Here is a 25,608-nt window from a genome sequence, read left to right as displayed (position 1 = left end):
CATCATACATTTTATCCAAAGACCTTTCTGTACCAGAATCTATTTATGGTCAAAAGTTCCCTCTATCATTATTACATTTGAGGCCCGTCTTTGTAAATGGACATGCCAATTTAAGACTGCCAGCCTAAGGGGTTTAATAATGTTAGTCTGTAACTAATGAAGGCAGATGATATTGGACTCCTTGAAGAGAGTGAGTTTGATCTGCAATATATGATGAGAATTCTGTTACCCACATGTTCCCCCAATTTTTCTTCTAGCACTGTCTTTGCTGCTGGTCACTTTCTTATTGAATGAGGTGTACTAACTACTACTGAGGTTGTTGGTTGTCCCACCTACCTTACAATAAATGTGCTAACGGAAAGTTGCTCTGGATAACAGAATCTTCTAAATGACTACAATCTAAACGTTTAAATAATTGTATTTTTCTGCATCAAATAAGTTTTAATGATTTACCAAGACTAAAACTGTGCAATGTGCCTTAGAAAAACTGGGACAGGAAGAACTATTTGTACTTTTTCTTTTGGAGTGATTCCACATGAACTACACTTGCTTGTAAAAAAATACTTCTGTTTCTTTTTTACAAATGTATGACCTTTGACGGGAGAATTATGTCTTTAGCAGATTCTGCCGGGTGGAACATTAGGGTCTACTGCCATCTGTAAAGATCTTAGCATGTTCCCTCATGTATATCTCCAATACTGAACAATGCTGTTGGAATCTGAGTGTTTAAAGATTCCAGAACGGCAAACACTTTTCTGAAAAGAACAATTACATTTGTCTGGGAGCATGCGACTTTGCCCCATGTTTTGCCGCTATTCAAATACACTTGGACTTGGAGCTTTGCTATTCAAGAACAAAAGGACTGTGAGCCCCATGAAACAAGACAGAGAGGTTAAAACCCAAGTTTATTCTGAACTACACAGCAAAATGGTCAATTCACATATTTCAAGAACCAAAATTCACCAGATAAAAAAAAAAAATATGATCTTAAACCCAACACTCTAAAAAAGAAAAGGTATCTAAATTATCTTTTAAAGGTACTTGAAAAATATAATATTAAATAACTGGTTATGTCCTAGTTAGTTATTGTCCCTTTATTATAACATTTATTAAATGGTTATGTCCTATTTAGTTGTATCATTTCATTATAATAGTTACTAACTGTCCTCTTGTCTTCACCAGTAAAATATGAGGATGAAGTGGGTATTGGCTGCTCTGCAGCTTTTCCTGGTTCCAGCCCACCTGGTAAGAACATGTGAATTATATTTAGCAGTCAATTAGAACATGTTTTGTTTTGTATGTTTCAGCTGTTGATACATTTTATTTGTATGTTTCAGCTGATTTAAGTGTTTGTATGTTTCAGCTGTGTAAATTTTTTGTATGTTATAGTTGATTACAGAGACTGTCTGTTTCAGTTATTTATATACTATTTTTGTTATGTTTAAATAGTTTTTTGTGTGTATTTCCAGTGTTTAAATAATTGTTTTGTATGTTTCAGTTCTTTACCAAGTTGTTTTGTATGTTCTGTGTTTAAAGTGCTGTTTTGTATGTTTCAGCTGTTTACCAAGATGTTTTGTATGTTTCAGCTGTTTACCGAGATGTGTTGTATGTTTCAGCTGTTTACCGACTTGTTTTGTATGTTTCAGCTGTTTACCGAGATGTTTTGTATGTTTCAGCTGTTTACCGAGATGTTTTGTATGTTTCAGCTGTTTACCGAGATGTTTTGTATGTTTCAGCTGTTTACTGAGATGTTTTGTATGTTCTGTGTTTAAAGTGCTGTTTTGTATGTTTCAGCTGTTTACCAAGATGTTTTGTATGTTTCAGCTGTTTACCGAGATGTGTTGTATGTTTCAGCTGTTTACCGACATGTTTTGTATGTTTCAGCTGTTTACCGAGATGTTTTGTATGTTTCAGGTACCCAGTCAGGATTACTGGGAGGATTGGAGTGCGTATGGAGAATGTAGTCGAAGCTGCGGCAGTGGGGTTACCATGAGGACCAGGAGATGTGTTACCCACAGGTAAGAGCTAAGAGTGTGTGTGCGTGATCTGTCTACATGTGTGTGTGTGTACTGTATACGTGTGTGTGTGTGAGTGTGTACTGTATACATGTGTGTGTGTGTACTGTATACGTGTGTGTGTGTGTGTACTGTGTAGGTGTGTGTGTGTGTGTACTGTATACGTGCGTGTGTGCGTGTGTGAGTGTGTACTGTATACATGTGTGTGGGTGTGTACTGTATAGGTGTGTGTGTGTGTTTGTGTGTGTACTGTATACGTGTGTGTGTGTGTGTGTGTGTGTGTGATTGGCATGAGTTACAAATAACATCCTGAAGCTATGGATGCGGTTTCCCTTGTACTATATCAGGGTGTGATTGTAGGGAGTGACTCCATCTTTATGTTGGGTGGGGCCACCCGCACTGTCAGCATGAAGCAGAACGGTAATGAGAAGGGAGCCTGTTCTGGTGTGTTCTGGTGTGTTCTGTTGGACAGGATGAGAACTGTCACATTATCGTCACTTCACAGAATGGCTGTTACACGCCGATGAAGCGTCAACTTTCTAGGCTGTGGTACATTTGACTAGCCGGGGTTTGGTGTGTGTGTGTGTTCTTCTGCCTGTGTTGGAGGGAATATGTGATTGTGTGGTTGTGGCTTGTTAACGAGGTTTATCATGTGTGAACTCCTGTGATTAGGTTAGCAGGAAGGAGAGAGGAGGAAGAGAGAGGGTTTAGAGAGAGAACGGGGGGGGGGGGGTGAGAGAGAGAGAGGGAGAGAGAGAGAGGGAGAGAGAGGGAGGGAGAGAGAGAGACTACTGTGTCCTGCTAGTCCACATAGTGGCTAAGTGTTGTTACATAAATCACATAGCTGGAATCCACTCTACATGTTCCCTCTTGTGCCTTATGACAATGTAATCAGAATTTACTGAAGAGGTGAAGGGTAGAACCCGTTGGACCCATTGGGACTGGTTGAGGAGGTGAAGGGTAGAACCCGTTGGACCCACTGGGACTGGTTGAGGAGGTGAAGGGTAGGACCCGTTGGCCCCATTGGGACTGGTTGAGGAGGTGAAGGGTAGGACCCGTTGGACCCATTGGGACTGGTTGAGGAGGTGAAGGGTAGGACCCGTTGGACCCATTGGGACTGGTTGAGGAGGTGAAGGGTAGGACCCGTAGGACCCATTAGGACTGGTTGTGGAGGTGCAGCTGAGGAGTCTTCCTTAGGGTCACTGCATCAGACATCCTTCCCACGGTGTTTGGTTATATATAAGTGGCTTTCACTTCTTCCCTGGTAATCCCCCTTTCAAGGTGCAGTCTACGGTGCAGAGCTTTGGCTACAGCTTTTACTAAGGGTTTGACTACAGCTACAACTGTTACTAAGGGTGTGACTACAGCTACAACTGTTACTAAGGGTGTGACTACAGCTACAACTGTTACTAAGGGTGTGACTACAGCTACAACTGTTACTAAGGGTGTGACTACAGCTACAACTGTTACTAAGGGTGTGACTACAGCTACAACTGTTACTAAGGGTGTGACTACAGCTACAACTGTTACTAAGGGTTTGACTACAGCTACAACTGTTACTAAGGGTGTGACTACAGCTACAACTGTTACTAAGGGTGTGACTACAGCTACAACTGTTACTAAGGGTGTGACTACAGCTACAACTGTTACTAAGGGTGTGACTACAGCTACAACTGTTACTAAGGGTTTGACTACAGCTACAACTGTTACTAAGGGTGTGACTACAGCTACAACTGTTACTAAGGGTTTGACTACAGCTACAACTGTTACTAAGGGTGTGACTACAGCTACAACTGTTACAAAGGGTGTGACTACAGCTACAACTGTTACTAAGGGTTTGACTACAGTTACAACTGTTACTAAGGGTGTGACTATAGCTACAACTGTTACTAAGGGTGTGACTATAGCTACAACTGTTACTAAGGGTGTGACTACAGCTACAACTGTTACTAAGGGTTTGACTACAGCTACAACTGTTACTAAGGGTGTGACTATAGTTACAACTGTTACTAAGGGTGTGACTACAGCTACAACTGTTACTAAGGGTGTGACTACAGCTACAACTGTTACAAAGGGTGTGACTACAGCTACAACTGTTACTAAGGGTTTGACTACAGCTACAACTGTTACTAAGGGTGTGACTATAGCTACAACTGTTACTAAGGGTGTGACTATAGCTACAACTGTTACTAAGGGTGTGACTACAGCTACAACTGTTACTAAGGGTTTGACTACAGCTACAACTGTTACTAAGGGTGTGACTATAGTTACAACTGTTACTAAGGGTGTGACTACAGCTACAACTGTTACTAAGGGTGTGACTACAGCTACAACTGTTACTAAGGGTGTGGCTGTGAGCCGCACCATCCAAGTGATGACTGGAGGGTTGAGGTAAAAAAAGATGTGTTTTTCCAAGACTTGGCCAAGGGGCATTGAGCTACGGGCGGATGAGAAAGAGCGAAAGAGAAAAACTGTATTGTGCCTTCGTCTCCCTCCACGCCCGAGTTCCCTCAGCAACCATTAAACCCGTCTTTATGTTCAATCCTTACCTGTGTTCCTCTAACACGCCTCTCCTATCCCATTCCTCTAACATTACACTTACACTCCCAGTCAGACAGACATACATACTGCTCTCCATTGCTGTTCTGAGTCCATTACTAAGTCCCCCCCCAGGGCTGCTTGCCCCGAACCCCCCCCCCCCAAACCCAACGGCAAGTTCGCTGGCCTTAATGCTACCTGCTAAACTCTTTCATCTGGAACATTAGTCAGCAGCTTCCCCTTTCCCGTATGCATACCTTTCATTATTAGATGACTTTATTATCATGAACTCTTCCAGCACCCAGTCAAAGGCAGTCTTGATGTTCCCTCCCCAGATGTTTCTGTGTTGACTGAACAGGAGGGGGAGGAGGGGGAGTCAGAGGAGAAGGAGTGTGTCTAGGCTAGTCTAAGCTTGGGTTCAGGTGAACAACACTTAACGTGTTTCCCAAATGACACCCTGTTCCCCATATAGAGCCCTCGTTCAGAGTAGGACCCATAGGCCTCAGCTCAAAATGAGGGTACTAAATGTGGGAGGCAGCCTCACCCTCCCTTAGCCTCAGGCTTTAACTACTCATGGACGAGAAACACTCCTCTCACTAACATATTCCGGCTCTAAACTCTTTACCCAAGAGGCCATGTGGATGAAACATGTCTGGTATTGAGCCTGAGGTAGTCTGTCTGAAGACCTTGTTGAGGATGACGAACAAGTCTGGAGGGAAAGTCTTCTTCTATCTCACTTATGCATCCCTGTTTACATGCTCCAGGGGTCAACTCCAGGGGTCATCTCCGGGGGTCAGCTCCAGGGGTCAGCTCCAGGGGTCAACTCCAGGGGTCATCTCCGGGGGTCAGCTCCAGGGGTCAGCTCCAGGGGTCAGCTTCCTCTACTCCAGTCCTGACTTTAACCTTTACTGAGGGGAATTTAAAAACAGACCCAGGATCAGCCTTTGGGGCAATTTGACCCTACATTACCTGTACATAATACAGGAAGACAGAGCACAAGGCTACCTCTAGGATGTGGCTCAAATGGTACACTAGTCCCTATGTAGATACCACAGGCCCCATGTCAAAAGTAGAGCACCACAGAGGGGATAGGGCGCGCACCAAAGCATTTGCTGCCTGGCAGTTGACTGCCTGAGGCCTGGGCGCTGGTTTTAACGCTGTGGCTGGCTGCCTGAATAGATAGCTGGTGCAGGCAAATTGTCAGCCAGCGTTCATGATGCTGCCAGTGACGTCTACTTTAGGTCGTCTCCCGTGAATGGACGAACACGCTACATGTTTCCGCAGACTGCTGTTGTCGTCAGGTAGCCTGGTCCCGGGTCAGTTTGTGCTGTTCAGCCACTGCGGATCAGTGGAGGTGGTGATTAGTTGGCAAGTTGAATCAGGTGTGCTGGGTCTGAGGCGGGTCACTGAACAGCTTGTGGTCCCAGAGGAGAAGTTTGAAAACCACTGCTTTTGTCTGTGAAAAACGTAATCTCTGTCTCATTCATGAGATAATGTGACCCTGTCTCCTTTAATGTGTGCTGTAGGACTGATGGAGGGAGTAACTGTGTGGGGCCTGACAGATCGTTCCGCGCCTGCAACATCCAGGTGAACAAAATGTGACCCACGCGTTCGGGACACAGTACAGTTGAATTCAAGAAAATATAATACTCAGGATGTGATTTCAAATTTAAATGCAATGATTCATTCTTTATTATTATTTTTGTATTTCCTTATCCTTTTTCATTCATTTGTTATTGTAAATACTGTAAATGCAGTTTTCTCAATGTTCCGCTTCTCCCGACCCCTGACTGACTTCAGGTTGTTCTTGCCACCCATTGCCACTGTAAAAACACAGCAGTTGTTGATATTTGGACATCCACCTCTGACCTCTCCTTTTTTATCACACAGGACTGTCCTGAGGGATCCAGGGACTTCAGAGAGGAGCAGTGTTCCCAGTTTGATGGATCTGACTTCCAAGGGAAACGCTACAAGTGGCTCCCGTACTATGGAGGTCAGTTTGCATAAACCTTCAATTTGTGACGACTACATGAGGGCTAATGGTGAGAACTATTGTCAAAGGGGAATTTCACCATAGCTCATCTAGTTAATGAACAAACTACTCATTTTAGCAATTATGTACTTGTGTGAAAAAAACATACATCACAGTACACTCTAGTTTGCTGCCTTAGGGGTGGGACTGGGCCAGAGTAAGAGGGACAGCCCGTTCAGTGTTGGGACTGGGCTAGAGTAGGAGGGACAACCCCATTCAGTGTTGGGACTAGGCCAGAGTAGGAGGCATAGCCCCGTTCAGTGTTGGGACTGGGCCTGAAAGACATCCAATGGCCCTATCAAACAAGGATAACTGTGACTGCAACGTAAATGGAACCTCAAGGCCCGATGCTGCGAAGGGCTCGTGTGGTCTCCAGTACTGCACTATGGCCCTCATTATGACCTAGTAAATTGGGCCTTTACTTTTCTAAATACATCTCAGTACCTGCTAATCAGACTTGCCTTAACACAACATTTATTCTCCACATGTGGCTCACTCTTCAGTACAGGTTCTGACATACTGGAGTGTGTTGTTTTATCACGCAAATCCAGTTGCCGCACTCCTTCAGGCCAATTATGTGTGAAACAAACCTCAGTGACCTAGAAATCTGTCAAACATAATACACACCACCAGTGGGCACGCCCAAGGGGGAAATGCCCCTTCAACAACTATTTATGAGACCCGATGGTGAGAAATAGATAATAAATACTGGTGTCAGGATTCAGTGTTGAGTCAACACAAGTGCATACAGCTCGGACCGATTGGCAATAATGGATTAATGGAGCCGGTCCACTGGTTTGAGTAAAGGTGGGTTGCATCTGTGCGTCTACAAATGTGTACATTACTTGAAATAATCTTTAATTCATGTTACCATGATACTAAGTGTCTCACGGGCTGTGAAAGTGAGTCAGGACAGGTAAAGCCTTAAGATTACGGAGTGCAGGAATTTTTTTTTTTTTACAGACAAGTGAGCCCGAGGCAGGGGTATTTGGGCAAGTAATTATGGGTAAAGTTTTGGCAATGAGTCAGTGTTGACTCAGTTCTAACTAATAACAGAGTGTGCTGAATCACAATGTTTTGTAGACCAGTGAAATATAGGGTTTAGTCTTTATAAGTTGGAAACTCAACCTCCAAGTTTTGACATCTAGAGGTCAGAAAGAATTTCATAGGTTTGTGTATGTGTGCGTTTGTGTCCGTCTTCACCAGCTGAGAACCCATGTGAACTAAATTGTATGCCCAGAGGAGAGAACTTCTTCTACCGCCACAGGAGCTCTGTGGTTGATGGCACACCCTGCCACCCTGGGAGGAAAGACGTCTGTGTGGATGGAGTCTGTAAGGTAAGTGTGTGTGTTTGTGTTTTTAAAAGTTGTTTTCAAATTCTTTTGAGGTCTGAATATCCCAGTTTCACTATGACCTCTCCCTAGAAAATGCAGTTTTTCTGTGACTTCAGTTTCACAAAGACCTCAAAGTTTTACTAGAACTTCATTACATCTTTACATTGCCTATAACTTCAGCCTGTATTAAGTAGTTACAGCCCCCAACGCTTCCTGTATCCTGTAAGGCCCTAAGACAATCCCACTGATGAGATCTTCTAGGCCTAGTGCCTCTATCCTTCCAGGCTGTGATGCTTCGTGTTGCAGGCTGCGATGCTCCGTGTTTCAGGCTGTGATGCTCCGTGCATCACAGCCTGAAACATGGGGCATCACAGCCTGAAACACGGAGCATCACATCCTGAAACATGGAGCATAACAGCCTGAAACACGGAGCATCACATCCTGAAACATGGAGCATCACAGCCTGAAACATGGGGCATCACATCCTGAAACATGGAGCATCACAGCCTGAAGCTCCATGTTTCAGGCTGTGATTCCCCATGTTTCAGGCTGTGATGCTCCATGTTTCAGGATGTGATGCTCCATGTTTCAGGCTGTGATTCCCCATGTTTCAGGCTGTGATGCTCCATGTTTCAGGATGTGATGCTCCGTGTTTCAGGCTGTGATGCTCCATGTTTCAGGCTGTGATGCTCCATGTTTCAGGCTGTGATGCTCCGTGTTTCAGGCTGTGATGCTCCATGTTTCAGGCTGTGATGCTCCGTGTTTCAGGCTGTGATGCCCTGTGTTTCTGGCTGTGATGCTACGTATTTCAGGCTGTGATGCTCCGTGTTTCAGGCTGTGATGCCCTGTGTTTCTGGCTGTGATGCTACGTATTTCAGGCTGTGATGCTCCATGTTTCAGGCTGTGATGCTCCGTGTTTCAGGCTGTGATGCCCTGTGTTTCAGGTGTATCTCTAAACCATGTCTCTCTCTCTCCTCCAGCGCCTGGGCTGTGACAACATGTTGGAATCCCCTCAGCAGGAGGACCCCTGTCTGGAGTGTGGGGGCAATGGACAATCCTGCTTCATCGTTAGGAGCACCTTCAGCATGAACAACTTGCCCAAAGGTATTTGTCCATTTTTAAAGACCCTGTTACCCAAAGGCCCGAGGCCCAGGGATCAGTGCTCTCCACCCAGTATGACAGGATCCATGGATCTGCTTGCTCCAGCTAGAATCTTTTTTGTAGAGGGCTCTACATGGAACCCACCACAGTTCCACATGTAACCTAACAGAGTTCTACATGGAACTCAAAATTGTTCTTCGAATGGCTTGTCAGGGAGTGGTATATTTCCATGCTACTGTGGTGACATCACTCCATACTGTGTTCCATCCCTCCTCCCAGGGTATAATCAGATGTTCATTATCCCAGTGGGAGCCACCTCCATCCGCATCAAAGAGAGCATCGCCACCCGAAACTACCTTGGTGAGTCTGGTACTTGGACTACTGGATGGTTAGGATTAGACTAGATGGAGAAGATACAGGTAGATAATACTGACCTCTACTGATTTGATTTAGATCAGTAAGGGGTCATGACCTCAGAGACTTTGACCTCAGAGACTTTGACCTCAGTGACCTTGACCTCGGTGACTTTGACCTCGGTGACTTTGCCTTTGGACAGTCTAACAGAAGTTAAAACGAAATGACTTGATACAGTAGTACAGCATAAACAAATCTGTATTTAATGGTGTAAAAACTGTGACTCTAACCAAGGCTAGGTCAAGTCTGTCTGTGTCTGTGATGGCTGTTTCTTTGACTGTCTGTGTCTCCCACTGTTGCTGTCTCTGTGTCTATTTCTCTGTCTGTGACCAAGTCTGTGTCTGTGGCTGTCTGTGACTGCATTTGTGACCGCGACTCTCTTCGCCCGTGTCTGTTTCTGTGTCCGTACCGCCAGCCGTGAAGAACCTGCGGGGAGAGTACTACCTGAATGGCCACTGGGTGATAGACTTCTCCAGGGCCACTCCTGTGGCTGGCACCATGCTGTACTACCAGCGGGGGGCTGAGGGGGAGAGAACTCCAGAGACCATCATTGGTCGTGGACCCACCACTGAGCCCCTGGTCATAGAGGTCAGTTAGTTGAACTCCTTCCGCATACTGCTGACTGGGGGGTCACTCCTCCCTTGTACTTGATCAATCGGTTATGGTCCCAATTGTCTGGCTATAAACTGCAGCTCACAAATAATAATTTATCAGCCTCTCTTTCCCCCAAACCACAGTCAGGCCGTTTGTGATGAGGGCATTGGTTTCTGCCCGTCTTTCCGAGTAAATTAAAATCAAGCTTGAGGTAAAAGGCCAGAATAGTGAAATGTTGTTTTGTACCTACTGAACTCGTCTCGTCTATCCCCTCAGCTGATCAGCCAGGAGCCCAACCAGGGAGTGGACTATGAGTACTACCTGCCTAACGGTCGCTCCAGAGAGGGCTACTACTGGAGTTTTGGCTCCTGGTCCTCTTGTAGCAAGGAGTGTGGATCAGGTACCAGTGACTGCGGTAGCGATGGCTTTGTCCAAACTCTCTTTTTGTTTTATCTCGGTTCCAAGATTCCTGAAATCAACCCGAAATCCAGAATTCTCCAACCAGGATTTCTGGAAAATCTCTGAATTCTAGGAAAGTTAATGGAATATCGGAATCCTTGTCCCTCCTTACTCTACTCAAATGGAATGTCAGTGGAATCTAATGTCAGGCTATCTATATGCTACACTTTTCGTAACAAGTTTTTAACATTTGTTTTGGAACTTATGCCTGATACTACAATGTTTTAGTCAATGGCACCCTCAGTAGGTGCTAATATATTGATAACTATTAAATTTGTAAAGAGGGCAATGTTTTGATCCCTGAGTGACTTTAGTTGCAGTACAACATTAGCTAACTAGCTAAGATTGAGATAGATTTGAAGAACAATGAATGTAGCTAGCTAACATTAGCATTGATAGCAGTTGCCACAAACTCAGTCATGATATTTCCCAGAAACCCTGCATATAGTTTTGACAAAATAGTCAGACGCCCATTAAATTATTACTGTAGAAAAATGTAAATGTCTGTGTATTTCAGTCTGAATTGAGGCATACCGCTGGTTGTTCTAGACCAAAGTACACAGTCACAGTATTCCCTGCTGAACTAATGTGAACACTACCCCCCGCCACCTCCACCTTCTTCTCCCTCCTCTTTCTGCTCTCACCCCTTAGGGTACCAGTCTCGTCTGGTGTTTTGCACCATTGACAACGAGGCATACCCAGACTACCTGTGTGCCGCCCTGCCAAGACCCCACAATAACCGTACCTGCAACCCTCAGACGTGCCCCCAGACCCGCAGGTGAGTCACCCGTAGGGGGCGCCAGATCTCACGGAAACCCCTGTGAAACTACACTGAGACGGCCCCAGGGAATGGTGTTAGCTACAGACAGTGCATTGAAGCTGGATCAAAGTAATACATCTGCTGTGCTTTCTTAGGCAGATAAAGACCCCAATTTCCCTGTATTATCCGGTGTCTGTACGGTTTCGGCTAAATGGGATGCTGCTACTGTCGGTAGATGCTTTTCATAGCAGGTAGAACGCACTCCACAGTGTAGAAGAAAAGGACTAGTGTTAGTCGAAATGAAAACAATGCAACTCGAATATTCATATTTCGACGTCACTTGAGATCTTTAGCAACATCCCTTCTAGACACGACCAAGGCAGGTCACCGTAACAGCATGCAGCGCTAATGAATATTGTTGCATTGAGTGTGGCTACGTATGGAAATGGAAGAACTTTCACACTGCACTTAGACCAGGTCTTTGGGATACATGTCTGACTCTTTCGCCAAAGGTTACAGCCTAGCGCAGGGTTAACAAATGCTTCCATGAATCCGGGATAAGCTAGCCCCGAGACCAGGTCTTAGCCTGGGTCTACAGATAGCCTGGGGCTTTTCTGTTGCGAAACAATTCTTATTTTTTGCCTCAGTGTGCGCCAGTGAATACACCCCAGTTCTCACTTGAGTGAGTGATGATGTTGTTGTCCCTGTTCATAAAGGATGGCGTTCCTGTATCAGCCACATGTGTGGAAGCCCTCTGAAAGCCCCAGAACATATGTGTACAGGTAACCCAGGGAAACGGAAAACATTCAGGCATAAACAGCTTCCGTTTGACATTTGACCTCAAACACACGGAGAGCTTCACAAATGACGATGCATCCCCAATGGCACCCTACCCCTTACCTAGTGCACTACATTTGAGCAGTATTCATATTACACTGACCGTTTAGTCTTTTAACAGGTGCTCTCATCTGGAGTGACGTACACCTTCAGATAGCAAGGTGGGCCCACCACTGATCAGTTGTAGTAGGAACATTTCTGACTTGGTCCGTCATTGTTAAGTCGCATTGACAGACCACGTCGCATCGGTCCTCAGTAAATAGATAGCAGCCAGTCAGGAAATAAAGTGCCATTTGGGACACATCTGAGGCGAACACATCTCGCACGCTTGTGTAGCGTGTCCAGCACTGCTCCCTGACATGTGTTTGAGTTCATTGTGAGTCCTGTGTCAGTCTGTGTTCCGTGTAAAAGCCGGTTCTTCAATGTTGGACTTTAGAACCAAGGCGTTGGGCAACCATCCAGCTCAGAGATCCAAACTCTGTCACCCTCTCTTCCTCCTCCTTCTTCCTCCTCATCCCTGCCTTGTTCAAGTCCGCCCTCCTCCCCATCATGCACCTCTCCCACCTTCCCCATCCTCTCTCCTCCATCCTGTCTCCTCCATCCTGTCTCCTCCATCCTGTCTCCTCCATCCTCTCTTCCTACTTGTCCTTGGGCAGGTTTAAGAAGCTGTTTTATTCGCTGAGAGAGGGGAAGTGTTTGCTGAGTTTCTTGAAAGTGGTCCCCTCTCTGAATAACCTTTGACCTGACCCTGATCCCTAAGCTGGGTAGCTGTCTGGTTGTTTTTAGTGATGTCATAGAAAGCCTGCTGTCTCTATTTGTCTCTTTGTCTGTGTGTCATTCAGTCTGTGACAGTTTACATGGTTCATGTTTGTGTCCCAAGTCACTATTAACTAAATAACTTGGAAAAATGTATTGGCCATGCACATTATGTAGTGTGCATAATGGATCATAATGGACATATGTTAGATCATAAATACAATGGGGTTGTTCGGTCTGTAGAACTCTGGATCTGTATTCACAAAGAGAATCAACTTCTGCTTATTTGGGTACCTAGGTGGTAATTAAGGTTAACTACCATTTGCTCAAGGGCAGAACAAGGGATTATTTTGGTTACTGGCCCACCACAGACTGATAGAATACCTGCAAGAGTACCCCTAAGCTTAGTTATGAATACGTAAACCTGAAGCTTTAGCTGAAGCACTGGTCATTGTGGAAATGCAACATAAACACTTGTGTAGGCTTGTCTGTACATCAGTTAATCTGAGCACCAGCTAGTGGGCTAGCTGTGTCTAGAAGCAGTGTATTAAAGCTGGAGTTTTCTCCTCTCTTTTGTCCCTTTGTGACTCCCACTTGGGTATTTACTTTTGGTTCCCTTTAATGCTGTTGCTAAGAGACCTGAGACAGCTATGTATCTTGGGTAGTGGGGTAGCAACCCTAGGTAGGTGTGTTCTCTGTCGAGTGTAGTGTGACCTCATTTCTTTAAAAGGATGAAGGTGAGTCTCCACATGCAATAGTTGTGGTATTGATAGAAAAATATAGGTGAACCAATCGCTGAGCAGAGGAGACTGTAATATTTAACATTTTAAATGTTTTTCATTAATCTGACACTATTATCTAGAGCAACTGTCAAATGATAAAAAAATTGCGTAGCACTTAACTTCCCATTATAATGTCAAAATACGTCTGTCACTAAACAAAACATTGAATAGCCAAAATATTTGAAGCCTTATTTATTAATACATGACTTGCAGATATGAGGGCCCGAAAGAGGGACATATGCCTGAAGGGATGGACATCTGTAGTTTTTGCTCACTACACAATAATCAACTCAAACAAGCTTTGATTATGTGAATTAGTTATGCACTGCTTAATTCCAGGAGTGATCGAAATTCTTACGCTTAACTCACGTAAATTGTTTTACAGGAGACCTGTTTCTATGTTAACCGTTTCTGTGTTATAGCGGAGTGTCTGTATTTGTTTAGTCATCCCTCGCTTCTAGTGGTATGTGTGTTATCGTCTAGACCAGGGATGGGAAATAACCTGTAGCTCTCCTGGTTAGCTGCTTGCGTCTGCTTTGGGGCTGTGGTGTGCATGGGGCTGTTGCTCGCTAGAGCCCGGAGGCTGGGATGGACTGCAGGGCTGTCTGACCAAGTATAGCATTTGTGAATAACATAACCCTCCAACATGCTTGTAGACCAAGGATGGACGTCTCAAGTCCACAGGTGGCACATTGTTTTGCCCCAGTTCCAGCTAACACACCTTACTCCAATCGTCAACCTATCACTGTCTTCCATTTAGAATGCAGTTAGTTCACCCAGATCTGCTGTGTTGGCTGGGAAAGGGGAAATGTGAGGCACCGATGTGGCCCGGAGGATTGGAGATGTCCATTCCATTCCTGTTGTAGATAGAGGAAAGGGTTGTCAGACTAATCGCCTGGGAAAGTTTTTTCAAAAGCTATCTACTGAGATTTCACTAGTAGTTTAGGATTAATATGTATGGGGCTCCTGTTCCATTCATTGTATTTGGTTGAATGATTTTCTATCAGATATGTGTAATGCAGGTGGATAGTTTTGGAAAAAAACGTCACTTGGAGAGCAGAGTGTCTGCTGGTTTGTATCCTTTGCAATATCTGTCCAGTTAAGACCTAAACACCCAGGGGAAGGCAGTTCCTCACTAATCAACAACCCTAGCTGATCAATCAAGTATAAGGCAGGAGTGAAAAATCCAGCGGACGCTCTGTCCTGCAGGTATTGAGTTTGCCAACTCTATGTAAAGCCGTATCTCAGGGCTAGGGTTTGTCAATACCAGTAAAATTCCAGTCAAGTAAAGTTCTGGTTTTCCTGCTCATTTCCTCCTGATGATAGAAGATTTCCTACCGAAATGTCTGGAAAACCTGAAATTTGTTTGGGAAGTTCCTGGAATTTAGAACCCTCCTCAGGGGTTAGTTAAATCTGCACGCTAACTCTGTCCTTAATGCCTGCCAGCTGGACGACAGGTGAATGGAACGCGTGCTCCGTGTCGTGCGATGGGGGCTCCCAGGTGCGCAGCGTGCAGTGTGTTTCCCATGAAGCGTTGGGGCCCCGCGTGGTTGAGGATGCAGTCTGTGCAGCGTACACCCCCGCCCCGCCCACTTTGCAGACATGCAACATGCAGAGGTGCGCCTCCTGGAGGGCCTCAGCCTGGAGCCCGGTAGGTACCGAGGCCAGGCAGGCTGAACAGGGGGAGGACAGGAGGAGGACAGGGGTTGACCTGACATCCCAGTTCTCCACCGTGTTCAGTGTGTCTGTGTGACTCTCCACAGTGTTCAGCATATCTGTGTGACTCTCCACAGTGTTCAGTGTGTCTGTATGACTCTCCACAGTGTTCAGTGTGTCTGTATGACTCTCCACAGTGTTCAGTGTGTCTGTGTGACTCTCCACAGTGTTCAGTGTGTCTGTGTGACTCTCCACAGTGTTCAGTGTGTCTGTGTGACTCTCCACAGTGTTCGGTGACATGTGGGACCGGGGAACAGACCAGAGAGGTCATGTGTGTGGGTGCTGGGTCGGCCAAGTTGGCAGACACCTCCTGTGTCGCCTCGCTCCGGCCACTGGCCATCCAAACCTGCTCTATGCCTGGGTGCTCACTGCCCGTCAGCTGGCATGTTGGCGACTGGGGACTGGTGAGTGCTACACAAATTACACACACAGACGCACACATACATACATACGTTTGTATGGCTATCCACAGGGGGACCAGAAAATAGAAATTGCATGTTCCCTTGCCCTAATCTTAACCCTAAACCTAACCCTTACCCTAATCCCAACCTTAACCTAACCCTAATCAAACGCTAACCCTAACCTCAATAAAGTAACATTATGCCTAAACTTTACCTAGATATAATGCCTAACCTTAACCCTAAACTTAACCAACAATGCCTGGACCCTTAAAGAAACCCCCATTCTAACTCTAAAATGAATTGTAAGTTTGACCCTAAACCTAAACCCTGAGCCGGAAATTGACTTTTGCCTCATGGGGACTGGCAAAAGTTCCCCATTAGTATTATTTTTTCTGTTTTTACTATACTCATGGGGACATTTGGTCCCCATGAGTATAGTTAGACCTAAAACACACACACACACACACACACAGCTAATCCCGTTTCTCCTCCCCTCAGTGTTCTAAGAGCTGTGAGTCGGGTCTGCGTGAGCGTCAGGTGTTTTGTTCTGACATGGAGAGGAGCGTGTACCCAGTGGAACATTGCAACTCTGTCTCCAAACCCCCCACGGTGGAGGCTTGCAACACCCAGCCCTGCTACAGATCACAGGGTGAGGGAACTCAGGTTGTACTCCCGTCACTGGTCCCAAATGTAAGTGATGGGACGCGGTTAAGAAAAGGCACACACCAGTTTATTTAAGGTCCCCCACTTCACAGGGCATGCCTAAGCAGGTCATGAAGTCCAAGGGGCTCCCTGGAGGGCTCCGAGATGCAGAGGCAGATATCTGAGGGAGGTTATGCTTGGTAAAGCATTTAGGGCTGGTTTCAAAGACACGGATTAAGCCTAGTCTAGGACAAAAATAATCAGCGAAAACAGCCCGTTATGTTCTCCGGAGCACATCATTGTGAAATAGAAGACGTTTGGAACCACCAAGACTTTTCCTGGAGCTGGATGTTCAGCCAAACTATGTAACTGGGAATGAAGGGCGTTGGTCAGAGAGGTGACCGAGAACTCAGCGGTCACTCTGAGTGTCTCTGCAGAGATGGGAGAACCTGCCCGAAGGACAACCACCTCTGCAGAACTCCACCAATAAAGACTTTATGGATTAGGAAAAAGATGATTTCCTGTCTGTATAGTGGTCTCTATTACGTATATATGTGATTGTGTGTATGTGGATCTCCTGTTTCTAAAGTGGTCCCCGTAATGTATATATCTTAATGTGTATATGTGGATCTCCTGTTTCTGTAGAGGTCCCCAGTATGCAGGATCCCAGAGGACATGAGAACTCTCAGCATGGCTACACTCGCTATCTCCCCGATCTCCCTTCAGGTAGATTTCCTTTTAGGTTTCTGCATGTATCTACTGTAACCACTGTAATTGGTGTGTTCAGAGCGATTAGAGGAGTGAGCGAGGAGGGCATGCGAGAACCGTTCTCACCATTAACTGATCAAATTCCTCCCGTGCTTGTTGACATTTTACATCTTGAACCCCAGCTAAACATCTCCCAAGCTCCGCTCAAGCTCAGTCTGAACCCCTAAAAGCCACTGTAACTCCTCCTAAACTCTACCTAAACCCATCCCGGCTGTATTGTTCTCCGTCCTGCCACTGTGTCGCCGTGCTTCCTCCCCCTGTGCACAGTCTGTGTAATTAAGCCATGCGGATGGACATGTTTTCGGGGGGGTCCCAGTTATGTAACCAGCTTAGTTGGATGTGATGTGAAATACTTAGTATGCAGTGGAGTGTGTGAGTGAGCGCTGGCCTTGAGTGTGTGTGTGTGTGTGTGTGTGTGTGTGTTTGTCGTCTGTTTTGCTGTGTTGCTGTTTGATTTAGGCCTGTTCATTTATACCGTTCTGCTGGCCGTCTCTGCCAGTGTGGCTGGGCCGAGATCAGGGGATTAAACACTGTGTGTTTGTGTAAATCTGTGTGTGTGTGTACGTTTGTGAGTTTGTGGTTGTGTCTGTGTTTCTGTGTGTTTGTTTAACTCTTAATGCCTGCTTGCATTTGTCCTGACACGCCAGAGCGTTGGTGTAAATGTGTGTTGGCTTTGTTCATATTTGTCTTTGAGTGTGTGTTGCTACAGCATGACCATGCCGTAACTACTACACATGACAAGGTGAGTAGTTGCTATGGTACCCTTTCCCAAAGTTTGCCGGAGGGTGTGTTTGCCATGCTACTGTGTAAACAGAGGTAATTCCGTTCCCTCAGGACTGTGACAGTCCACTCTCATCCTGATGCTGCTGGAATCCTTCAGAGACAGAAAGGATCAGATAGAGATGCCGAATCTGTAGCTTTCTGAGGCGTTTGCCTTCGCCCCGCAAATAACGTCCGTCTGTGTTTTCCCCCACATACGCCCTTTCCATGCCCCTCTCAGTCCACAGACCGGATGGGGTGGACTCCCAGACCAACACCGTGCACGACCCTTATGGCCTGGGCCCGGACCAGCACTGCAGCCGGTCGTACCACGGGTGCTGCCCTGACGGGGTGACGGCATCTCGGGGGCCAGGGGGTGTGGGCTGCCCGGCGGACCCTCGGCGCCCTGAGTCCTTCTGCGCCACCGCCAGGTAGACCACGTGAACACACAAACGCCCGCCTGGACCTCCGTCGCTTAGTTCTGCAGTGGCACCGTCCTGGCACACTTAACCCCTCATCATCAGAAGGCTGTGGGGCGGGGTGGGCTCTGTTTGGGTCTCAGGGGTTCGAGTTTTATTCCGTTCTCTAACTGTGTCTGTCTGTCGGTTGGTCTGTCTGTGTGTGTGTGTGTGTGTGTCTGCCTGTCTGTCTGTGTACATGTCTGTCTGTCTGTATGTCTGTCAGGTATGGGTGCTGCAGGGATGGTGTGACTGCATCCCTGGGTCCCAACATGGAGGGCTGCCAGGGCTACGTGGCTCCGCGTCCTGCCCAGCCTTCCTGCAGACAGACCAGGTACTGTGGGAGGTCCTGTAACACTTCATATAGACAGTTTACTGAGGAAGGACCTATAACACTTCATATAGACAGTTTACTGAGGGAGGACCTATAACACTTCATATAGACAGTTTACTGAGGGAGGACCTATAACACTTCATATAGACAGTTTACTGAGGGAGGTCCCGTAACACTTCATATAGACAGTTTACTGAGGGAGGTCCCGTAACACTTGATATAGACAGATTACTGAGTTAGGAAATGTAACACCTCATATAGACAGTTTACAGTGGGAGGTCCCGTAACACTTCATATAGACAGTTTACTGAGGGAGGACCTATAACACTTCATATAGACAGTTTACAGTGGGAGGTCCCGTAACACTTCATATAGACAGTTTACTGAGGGAGGACCTATAACACTTCTTATAGACAGTTTACTGAGGGTGGTCCCGTAGCACTTGATATAGACACATTACTGAGGTAGGAAATGTAACACCTCATATAGACAGTTTACAGTGGGAGGTCCCGTAACACTTCATATAGACAGTTTACTGAGGGAGGACCTGTTACTGTGTTAGTTAGTTGTATTTCCTGTTCCCCCTAGTTACGGTTGCTGCAGGGATGGCGTGACTGCCTCTCTGGGGCCCAACAGGGAGGGCTGTCAGGAGTATGGCTGTGTCAACACCAGGTACTGGTCACTTTTCATTACAGGCTGAAACACAGAGGGAAGCGTTGGTTCCATGTCAGTATAATTTTTATAGCTGTGAATATATTGGTCGTCAGTTGTTGTAGCCATCGGCTCTTAACCAATCCTTCATCCCTGTCTCTCTCGGTCTGTCTGTCCATCAGGTATGGCTGTTGCAACGATGGTGTAACTGCAGCTCAGGGGCTCAACAGGGAGGGTTGTTTGGAATATGTCCCCCTGGCTCCTACGGTAAGTAATTCCCAGTACATCCTGCACCCTTATCATCCAGCCTTGTCACCTGTCCTCCACCTTTATCCTTCATCCTCCATCCTCCACCCACAGTCTCCATTGTCCACCTTTATCCTCCCCTCCACCAACCCTGGGTCACCACCCTAGGTAACCAAATCTGGGTCACCACCCTAGGTCACCAAATCTGGGTCACCACTCTAGGTCACCAAATCTGGGTCACCACCCTAGGTCATGTGTCTTTATGTTTCTGCCCCACCGGTTGCCTCTTTCTCATGGCAATGATTCACAATATGAAATAAATGTTGCCTTACATAAGGAGTTTATCAGTGTTTTGTGGGTCTGTGTGATCTGAGGTAAAATGTGTGTCTCTAATGTGAAGTGCACTTCTTCTTTTGGTAGCCAGTTTGTCTTCCCCTGAAAGAAGAATTAATTAGCTCCATTTTCTTTGTTTTTTCTTTTCTCCTCTCTATCCCTGTTTCACCCCTGCCCTCCTTTTCTCCTTCTCTCCCTCCATATCTCCTCACCCCAGGCTGCTCCTGTCCTTCCAGCAGAGAACAGTGTAGAGTGTCGCCTGACCACCTATGGCTGTTGCTTTGACCGTGTGTCTGCCGCCATAGGTCCAAACGGAGAGGGTTGTCCGGCCCCGCCCCACAGCGGTGAGGGAGGGAGGGGCAACCAGACAGGGGGGTTGAGTGACTGCCCTAATTAGGGTTGGCCGCTATCCAGACTTTCTTACCGTTCCCTCTTTCCATCCCGGAATGATACGATAAACTGTGAAAAAACTTGAAAAATAAGCAGTCTGAACGTGTCTTCTCCGAATGCTAAAAAGATTTGCATTACAACTAACGATTTTGTATTAACGTTAGTTAATTTTATCAGATAAAATGAAAAGGTACAAAAAGAATATTTTGTTTACTTATTAAACACAGCAAAGAGTTACCGCTGTAACGCTATGAAGCCTTTTCATAATTCAGACGCTTAACTAACTGATAAGTTAAAGCCAATCTCGTGTGATTTTCACTTGAGTAACGAGAACACGCTGCTCAGCTGTTCTAGGTGAGTAAGCTACCCTGTAAAACACTGTGATGGATGAAATGAGAAAATTATCTCCTACTTCAGGTATTTATTTAAAATGCAGCTGCAATAATCACATTGGTGAATATCAAAGAAGCAATCAGTACAGACGGTGAATATTCTGGGATATGGTATTTGACACTTAACCAGGACTAGCCTTAATTGCATTAATATTAACTGATTGTGTCATTAAAATGTAGAAAATGATATGACAGAATATGAAAATAATGCTGTCTATTCCCTCCGTAGTTCCCAGAACCACCTGCTCTCTGCCCAAGGCCGCAGGTTCCTGCAGTGTTTGGACGGGCCGCTACTTCTATGACATCGTCGCCTCCAAATGCTCCCACTTCTGGTATGGCGGCTGCCATGGCAACGCTAATAACTTCCTGACGCTGGCCGAGTGCCAGCGGACGTGCCCGGATGCCCTGGTTAGCCAGACAAGTCACGTCCACCAGCCAGGTCACGACCTGAGTAGAGTTTTCACGGTGCCGCGCGGTGGCTCAGGGGGCGCCACCGGGGGGCGCCAGGGGACCAGTGCCGCCAGCCACGCCCACCGGGCCAGGGTCCACGTCCGCCCCCGCCGCCCCTCATCCAACGCCCTGCAGAACACCCACCCTGCGTCGAGGTAAGATGCCGAGGTCCGAACGGGCCACCCGGCCACGCCCCACCGCTAAGGGGGAGCCACACCCACCCCTGATGCCCCGCCCCACTGCCGCTGGGTCGCACTGCTTCTCCCCTCAAGGATCCTGAGAGGAGAACAACAGAGGAGCATAATAACACGCCACAGCAGAGACAGACTCACACACACACCGCACATTACACACAAACACCACACAGACCGCACACACACACACACCATATACACAAACACACTGAACACACATATATCACACACACACACCATACACACAAACACACCGAACACACACATACACACACACACACACACCATACACACAAACACACCAAACACACACACATCACACACACCATGCACACAAACCATAAAACATGACACACCACACACACCATACACACAAACATACCACACACATCACACCTAAACTCACCACACACGCACACATAAACAACGCGCACACACCACCAACATCACACACCACACACGCCACACACACGCTTGCGCAGGTATATCGACTGGCTTCCTTCTAAGAGCTTTTATTTGGACCTGTCCCGGACGTTCTTTACTTCTCCATGATGGACTGTGCTTCCTCTGGGACTCTGAAACTTTCTCTGTGTTATTGTGTTCTTCTAGTCTCCACCTCTTGTGCGTTGCTTGTAGATAGATGATAGTGTTGTCTTATTGCTACCTCTCTTGTGTGTTGCTTGTAGATAGATGATACTGTTGTCTTAGTGCTACCTCTCTTGTGCGTTGCCATTGTGTCTATGGGTTTCCTGTCATCTAAGATGTCATCCAGTCAAACTAATGTGATGTCTTTCAATCAAACTAATAAAGTCTATGACTCCAAATGTCCTTCCACCTGTCTAGTTGCTATAGCTCTTCTTTCATCTTTAATACACGCAGGGTGATCTTTGTGTCGTTTTTCACATTTGCAGGATGCTAAGCTGAGCTCCTCCATCATCCAATAGCATTTTTACATTTGTCCGTCTGCCCATCACTCTTTATGTTTATGTCCTGCTTGTCCTCTTTTCCCCATTTTGGATAATTAGCACATTCATCAGCAGAATCATTGGTTGATTGGCATCTTGTCCTGGGCTTGGGGCGCCTCAGTCATCCAAACAAACTGTTAGATTCACATTTGATTTAAAAAAAAATTCCAACACAGATTACTGTATTGCACAAGCTCCTTTAATTACATTATCCCAATGGTCACAACTAATCTGTAGACAAGATGCTACAACAGATTCTGCCAGTTTCCCACAGAAGGAAAATAATGTCACTTGTTATGTAGATGATACCTTTTTTCATTTTTAATTTGGGAAAATCTATGTTGTCCTTGGAAACTGTTATAACATACTTCAAAAGCCTTAAAACATCAACTTCATTTCCTGCATCAGCACGATGACCACTTGAAGACATTGGGTCTGTAGAACCCGTCACCCTTTGTCGTTCTGGTGTTCCAGTTATGTGGGCCTTCTCTCAAACCTCTCTGTCTCACATAGAATATCAAACTACCACGGTTTGAGGTGCTTACCCCTTTCTAGTAATTCTATTTCTGTTATGTCTCTAAGCTCTCTGCCTCAAGCCAAGCTAAACCAGGCAAGACGTTATGACACAAGCCAGGCTGAAGCAGGCTAAACTTTATGCTTAGCTTTGGTGGCAAAGTACGGGACCTACTGTTGCCAGAAGTATCAAGCATAAAGTGACTTTTATCTGTCTTTTCTTCCCCGCCAACTCTTCCTTCTCTCCTTTCTTTCTTTCTTTCTTTCTTCCCCTCCAACTCTTCCTTCTCTCCTTTCTTTCTTTCTTTCTTTCTTTCTTTACCGTTTTCCTTTATTTTTCATCTCTCTTTCCTTTCGTATTTTCCCCCCACTTTCCTTCTCTCTCCCTCGCTCTTCCTGTCCCTATGCGTCCATCTCTCTCCTCCCCCATCTCAACCCCCCCCCACCCCTCCACCAGCCTGACCGAACCCGTGGGGGTAAAGATTGACCACTCTGACCCGTCCGTCGTGGAGGCCCTGGTGGGTCAGACCGTGGTGTTGCCCTGCAGAGTCTCCCCACCTCCATCCTCCACGGTCCTGGTGGAGTGGAGGAGGGATGGCGTCCCTCTGACTACCTCCAGGTTAGTGCAGCGCGCGACACCTGCACACTCCCCTCACAGACCCTGCTGTATAATGCATGTTATAACTGCGCAACTGTCAAATGTTTCCCCCAGGCATCAGCAGCAGCCCAATGGTTCCCTGTTGGTGGGCCCTCTGACTACGGCAGACTCTGGTTGGTTGCTGTGCGTGGCAACACGCGACCGTGAGAGAGATCACCGATACATTTACCTGGGTGTCTCAGGTAACAACTCAGCTGTGGCAATGTAAATAGTTTTTTCAATGCTTGTTGGGGTCCTCAAGCCTAGTTGGTCCTCAAGCCAAGCCTAGTGTGTGTGTGTGTGTGTGTGTGTGTATAACCCTAACCCTAAGCACAATGATTCCTGGGCACCTCAGGGAATGTTCACCAGGGTGGAGTGGACAAAACCGGGACAGAACTTCCATCAGGGACAGAACTGCCATCTGTACCTCGGCGCCCGCCCTCATCCAAGTAGGAAGACACACACATTTACACACACACACGCATATACACACACACACACACACACACACACATATACACACACAGACATATACACACACACGCATATACACACACGCATATACACACACATAAACACAGACAAACAGTCAAACACACATCAGTCCACCAGTCATGTCTCGGTCTGTGTGTGTGTGGGTCAGGTTCAGTATTGAGTGGTCAGGGTCATCGTCGGTGGAGGGGAAGGCAGGACAGACGGTCAGACTCCCCTGCAGGATCGTCCCTTCCTCCGCCCTCTCCTCCGTCTCCATCCACTGGACCAGAGGAGGAAAGCCACTCTCCTCTCTCAGGTAGCATGGTCGCTCACTGGCTGTGGTTCCATTCTGAAACTTGCCGAATGTACGTCTGTTTTCCCGGGTTATTCCAGATGCTCATTTATGTAAATTTTTGTCATTTAAAAAAAAATAACTGGCATTTTCGCTGGCCATTTATGCCGGTCCTGACAAAGGCCCATTTTGAGAGCATAACGGCAAACCGTGACTTACCATTCACCTGTTTGAATGTGGCAAAGACAAAAGGGCAGATAAATCATTCTGTTACTGTAATGTTTGGCTAAGTTATATCTACATTCATACCCAATCAGCACTGTCGCTTGTGTAACCGTGATTTTTTTGTTGTCATTCCACGTGTCATTGTGATTGGCTGTTGCTATGCAGACATATGCAGCTTTCAGATGGCACTCTAGTGATTAAGCAGCTGACGTCAGCTGACTCAGGAGTCTACACCTGTTCTGGCTCCACCAATCAACAGCGGGAGGAGAGACAGTTGATGCTCAAAGTGCAAGGTGATCTATTCAACACACCTCCCAAATGAACCCATCTGACACGCCTGTCTCATTGAGTCTCCTATCTTCCTCTCAGCTCATGTGTGCAAATAATGTACTTTTTAAAATTTTTATTAATTAATAATTAATTGATCAATGAGTTTATAAAAATGTTCTATTTCACAGGTGACCTCAGGATCACCACAGCCCCTAACAACATCCAGGTGTCTCAGGGCAGCACTGCCGTGCTTCCCTGTGTGGTTTCTGGGGACAACTTCAACGTGGGCTGGTCCAGGTGGGACATGGAGCTGTGATGGTTCTGCTTTGGAGCCTCTCCCTAATCCATCCTGGAGATATCACAATAGGCACTGCAGATATCACAATAGGCACTGCAGATATCACAGTAGGCACTGCAGATATCACAATAGGCACTACAGCTATCACAAAACCTAATGCGGATATCACAATAGGCACTGCAGATATCACAATGCGCACTGCAGATATCACAAACGCACTGCGGATATCACAATACACACTGCGGATATCAGAACAGGCACTGCGGATATCCCAATAAAAACTGCAGAAATCAGTGGTCTTTTACTTGATCTATTTAATGTCAGGCTTTGATCCCTCTGCTTCTCCATCCCATAGGAATGGTGTTCCAGTGCGTCCAGACAGCGGACATGTCCAGCTGTCCTCAGATGGTAGTCTGATCCTGAACGACGTGCAGCCGGCCGACGAGGGTTCGTACACCTGTAATGCCTACAGTGGAACCTACTCTGTCAGCGCCACCGCGGAAGTACGTGTCAGCAAGCCCTCACAGCAAGGTAACGAGCATCAGTCAATGAACATCTACCCACAAACATTATTCATT

At 46.4% G+C, this 25,608-nt stretch overlaps 1 protein-coding gene across 2 annotated transcripts in view; it reads left to right on the top strand.

Annotated features, from left to right (window-relative positions):
* The window catches only part of paplna (papilin a, proteoglycan-like sulfated glycoprotein), a 29,866-nt gene that overhangs the window by 2,132 nt on the left and 2,126 nt on the right, over positions 1–25,608 (top strand). Inside the window, exons 2-29 of one of the 2 annotated variants that reach the window (XM_010879395.4) lie at positions 1,183–1,245; positions 1,915–2,018; positions 6,080–6,140; positions 6,444–6,546; positions 7,792–7,922; positions 8,900–9,023; positions 9,300–9,380; positions 9,850–10,022; positions 10,305–10,428; positions 11,139–11,265; positions 11,964–12,029; positions 15,069–15,273; positions 15,566–15,742; positions 16,238–16,388; positions 17,027–17,107; positions 18,150–18,339; positions 18,593–18,700; positions 19,289–19,372; positions 19,534–19,618; positions 20,148–20,274; positions 20,942–21,317; positions 23,292–23,453; positions 23,547–23,674; positions 23,827–23,920; positions 24,115–24,261; positions 24,628–24,755; positions 24,921–25,029; positions 25,386–25,561. In XM_010879395.4, the coding sequence (XP_010877697.2) occupies positions 1,189–1,245; positions 1,915–2,018; positions 6,080–6,140; positions 6,444–6,546; positions 7,792–7,922; positions 8,900–9,023; positions 9,300–9,380; positions 9,850–10,022; positions 10,305–10,428; positions 11,139–11,265; positions 11,964–12,029; positions 15,069–15,273; positions 15,566–15,742; positions 16,238–16,388; positions 17,027–17,107; positions 18,150–18,339; positions 18,593–18,700; positions 19,289–19,372; positions 19,534–19,618; positions 20,148–20,274; positions 20,942–21,317; positions 23,292–23,453; positions 23,547–23,674; positions 23,827–23,920; positions 24,115–24,261; positions 24,628–24,755; positions 24,921–25,029; positions 25,386–25,561 (3,679 nt within the window). In that variant the 5' untranslated portion in view covers positions 1,183–1,188. The remainder of the gene's footprint in view (positions 1–1,182; positions 1,246–1,914; positions 2,019–6,079; positions 6,141–6,443; positions 6,547–7,791; positions 7,923–8,899; positions 9,024–9,299; positions 9,381–9,849; positions 10,023–10,304; positions 10,429–11,138; positions 11,266–11,963; positions 12,030–15,068; positions 15,274–15,565; positions 15,743–16,237; positions 16,389–17,026; positions 17,108–18,149; positions 18,340–18,592; positions 18,701–19,288; positions 19,373–19,533; positions 19,619–20,147; positions 20,275–20,941; positions 21,318–23,291; positions 23,454–23,546; positions 23,675–23,826; positions 23,921–24,114; positions 24,262–24,627; positions 24,756–24,920; positions 25,030–25,385; positions 25,562–25,608) is intronic. The other variant, XM_010879397.4, reaches the window with a different exon arrangement.

The sequence above is a fragment of the Esox lucius genome, chromosome 15, assembly GCF_011004845.1.
Source record: "Esox lucius isolate fEsoLuc1 chromosome 15, fEsoLuc1.pri, whole genome shotgun sequence".
NCBI lineage: Eukaryota > Metazoa > Chordata > Actinopteri > Esociformes > Esocidae > Esox > Esox lucius.
The sequence above is the reverse complement of the archived record's forward strand: the minus strand, read 5'-3'. Positions and strand labels throughout refer to the sequence as shown.